This window comes from Phragmites australis, chromosome 6, assembly GCF_958298935.1.
Source record: "Phragmites australis chromosome 6, lpPhrAust1.1, whole genome shotgun sequence".
In the NCBI taxonomy this organism is placed as follows: Eukaryota; Viridiplantae; Streptophyta; class Magnoliopsida; order Poales; family Poaceae; genus Phragmites; species Phragmites australis.
In genome coordinates, this window is record NC_084926.1 from 25,730,896 (window position 1) to 25,734,068 (window position 3,173).

Below are 3,173 nucleotides of genomic sequence, written 5' to 3' on the forward strand. Positions count from 1 at the left end.
CCACCGAAAGTAGCAGGCCGGCGGCCTGAGGAGACAAGGGGAAGTGTCCCCGGGCGTACGTCCCTCAGCCATCTTCATCTTCATCGTCGTCACCACCGTGACAACGACCGACGGCAGGCGGCGCGACGGAGGGCAGCCGAGGTGGCCAATCTTCGGGAGCAGACTCTGGGACAGAGGCCGGATCTAGGGTGCGGCAACCCGAGGGCCAGAGCCCGATGGGCGGCGCGACGGTTGGTGGCCGGACCGACCAGCCGCTGGAGACAGGCTCCGGGGCGGCCGCTGGGGTCGGCCCACAACGGCCCGAGGGCCAGAGCCCTCCCCCAAAAAGGAGGAAGGCAGAGCCTGGACCGAAGCCGCAGAGCCCTGATTTTCGGATCCCAGAGTCTCAGTGGCAGTATCGCGGGCCCAAAACCACGTAAGCTCCCTTTCTGTCTCGAGCACAACTGCCCGGATTTTGGCTTGTCATTAACATGTTTTTGTTTTCAGGCCGCCCAAGGACTCCGTAGGGGGCCAGAAGCAATCGGAGCAGCTGAGGCCAACCCCAGTCCCTGGGCCGAGCGTGTCGGTGGACCCCGAACCGAGGGCACCGGCCAGCTCTAAGCCGAGGGTCCCGGCTGGTCCCGAGCAGAAGGCCTCGGCCAGACCTGAGCAGAGAGCCCCGGCCGAACCTGCCCCGAGCCCTCCAAGGAAGGAGCGAGCGGCCGCCGGAGAGGTGGTCGCGACAAGGGCGGTGCCGGCACGGCCGCCGTAGGGGTCCCCGAGTGCCTCTGTAGAGAGGGCTCACAGGGGACCCAGCCCCCGGCCACCTTCTGGCCAAGCCCCGAAACCCCTCCCCGAGGTGCTGGGAAGCGCCCAGGAGGTCATCGAGAGGCTCGAAGCGGCCGTGGCGGTGGAGCGGTCTGAGCTCGAACAAGAGCACGTCGCCCTATTTGATGATAGGGGTTGGCTGGAGGAGGCCCGGAAGCTTTTGGGGACCCGCATCGCCTCGTCCCGTGCGTCTTACAAAAAATCCATGCGTGAGGTGCCCGAGGAGTGGGAAGCGCTGGAGGAGAGCCGCGACGAGGCCGTCACCACGCACGAGAAGGCCAGCCGCATGGAGCAGCTCGCGACTGAGCGTGACCAGGCGTCCAAGAGGCGTGCCGCAGAGCCGCTCGCTCACTCGTGAGCAGGTGGTCTCTCGGGAGGAGATGGTCAGCAGAAGGGAGGAGGTTGTGCGGTCTGCCCAGGCGGACTTGGCCCGCCAAAATGATGAGCTCAAGCGCGGCCGCGCCGACGTCCTCCGCTGGGAGAGATAGGTCACGCTGCATGAGACGGACTTTGAGATAACGGCGCTGGCACTTGACGCCTGGGAGGAGCAGATCGTGTGGCGCGAGGCGGATGCCATCTCGGCGTCAACGGCACACACTGCCCAGGAGGAGCTTTTCACCAAGCGGGAGGCTGACCTGGCTGCCCGAGAGCAGGCCGTCAAGGCTCAGGCCGAGCAGCTGGAGCGAGCTCAGACCGAGGTGGCTGCCCAACATCGGGAGATCTTGACCGCGACGGGCATCCCTACCAGCGCCGCCGACGGCACCAGCCTCGAGGACCGGCTGAAGAACGCACAGGATGAGCTCGAGACCATCCTCGCTGAGCAAACTAATGTGAAGTTGATGCGGGACATCCTTCAGTAGGCACAGAACTCGGGGGAGGCGCACGGGCTCGAGCACGTGTCCGTGGGTGAGCAGTCACTGGACAAGGAGACAACATGCAGCAGTGACGTGTCCTCTCCTCCACCCGAGCCTGTAGATAGTTAGGTTTTTTTTTGGAATGTTGTAAATATGGGAGTGATCCCCTCCTGAATGGTTCCTTTTAAAGATAATAGAAACCACTCTTGGGATCAAAACTCCGCTCTGTGTTGTCCTTTATGTTGTTTGCTTTCTGCTTGATGTCCCGAGAGGCACTGGCCGGACCAAGCCCGGCATTCTTCCCCCGAAAGTTAGGTTGCCCCGACCACTCATCGTTCGAGTAGCGCGACCACCCGAGCGCCTAGCCCCCGAGCTCTCATGAGTCCGCAGCTGCTAAGTCAAAGAGACACAAACACGAACTTCCTTGCTCAGGATATAAGTCCACCTGGCACGGTACACGCCACAACCAGTGAACACTTTCCACCCTGTGACCACTCAAACAAGTAGACCGGAGACGCGAGCGGGCAGAAACACGACCAAGAGTCCCCATGGTTTGGTGGTGTCCGGGGTAGGACTGACCAGCCCGAGCACCGACAGCCTACCCCTGGGGTCTAGACGGTCCCAACCACCCTTTGCTCAAGTGGTAGGATTACCAGAGAACCCCAGAGGCTCGGTAGTGCTCGGGGTACTACCAAACCAGCTGGGCACCACGGCCACCATAAAGGACCTAGGTCAGCCATCGCCGCCTGTACGGTACACCAACTACTGTCTATTTTTGCCGTTCTGGAAGAGCGGGCATGTGGGCAGGGTTTTGCACATGAGGAGACCGTCTCGCCGAACAGGTTAGCATGCGAGGGTCCCGAGGACAACTCGGGAACAATAGTTTATTGCGTATGTATGAAAGGAAATTCATATAGCTTCAGTTACTCACCGGACAGCTGTCAGCCTTCCTGCCGATCGGTCCAGGAACGGGTAGAAGTCCTGAGCTCGGGGTGCCTGGGAACATGGGTTCCTTTGTGCAGAGTGCCTAAGCCCCCAGGACATCCTTTTAGCACCCGAGCACAGGGAAACCGGTGATAGAACCTGGGTCTCGGGCGGTCCCAACCACTCATGCCCGAGGACCCCAGAGGCTCGAGCAGCGCCCTGGGCACTGAGGCCATTGTAGTCAGGCTGCTTGGTTCTCGAGCATTGATCTGTACGCTTAAAAAATAGGTAAAGATTCTTTGCTTGGTGCGCTCTGTTAGTGCGGTATTTATTATAGACTGCTCTCATTTTTTACCCGAGACCTCTCGAATACCCGGACCGGCGAAGTGTACAGACAGAGGCATAACCAAGAGGTCCAATGGTTCGGTGGTGCCCAGGGTAGGACTGACCAAGCTGAGCACCGACAGCCCACCCCTAGGGTCTAGGCGGTCCCGACTACTCATGTTCAAGCAGTAGGATTACCCGAGAACCCCAGAGGCTCGGTAGTGCTCGGGGTACTGCCATGCAGCCAGACACCACAGCCTACCA

The 3,173-nt window shown here is 60.9% G+C and overlaps 1 protein-coding gene across 1 annotated transcript; it reads left to right on the plus strand.

Annotated features, from left to right (window-relative positions):
* Positions 1 to 215: 215 nt before the first annotated feature.
* LOC133923095 (vegetative cell wall protein gp1-like) lies at positions 216 to 751 on the plus strand. Its single transcript, XM_062368545.1, has 2 exons — positions 216 to 415; positions 487 to 751. Exons 1-2 carry the CDS (start codon positions 216 to 218, stop codon positions 749 to 751), a joined length of 465 nt encoding a protein of 154 aa, XP_062224529.1.
* Positions 752 to 3,173: the final 2,422 nt, after the last annotated feature.

Coding starts and splice junctions, on each gene's coding strand:
- LOC133923095 (XM_062368545.1), top strand. CDS start 216: ATGGGCGGCGCGACGGTTGGTGGCCGGACCGACCAGCCGCTGGAGACA. Junction 416..486: donor TATCGCGGGCCCAAAACCAC/GTAAGCTCCCTT, acceptor TTTTGTTTTCAG/GCCGCCCAAGGACTCCGTAG.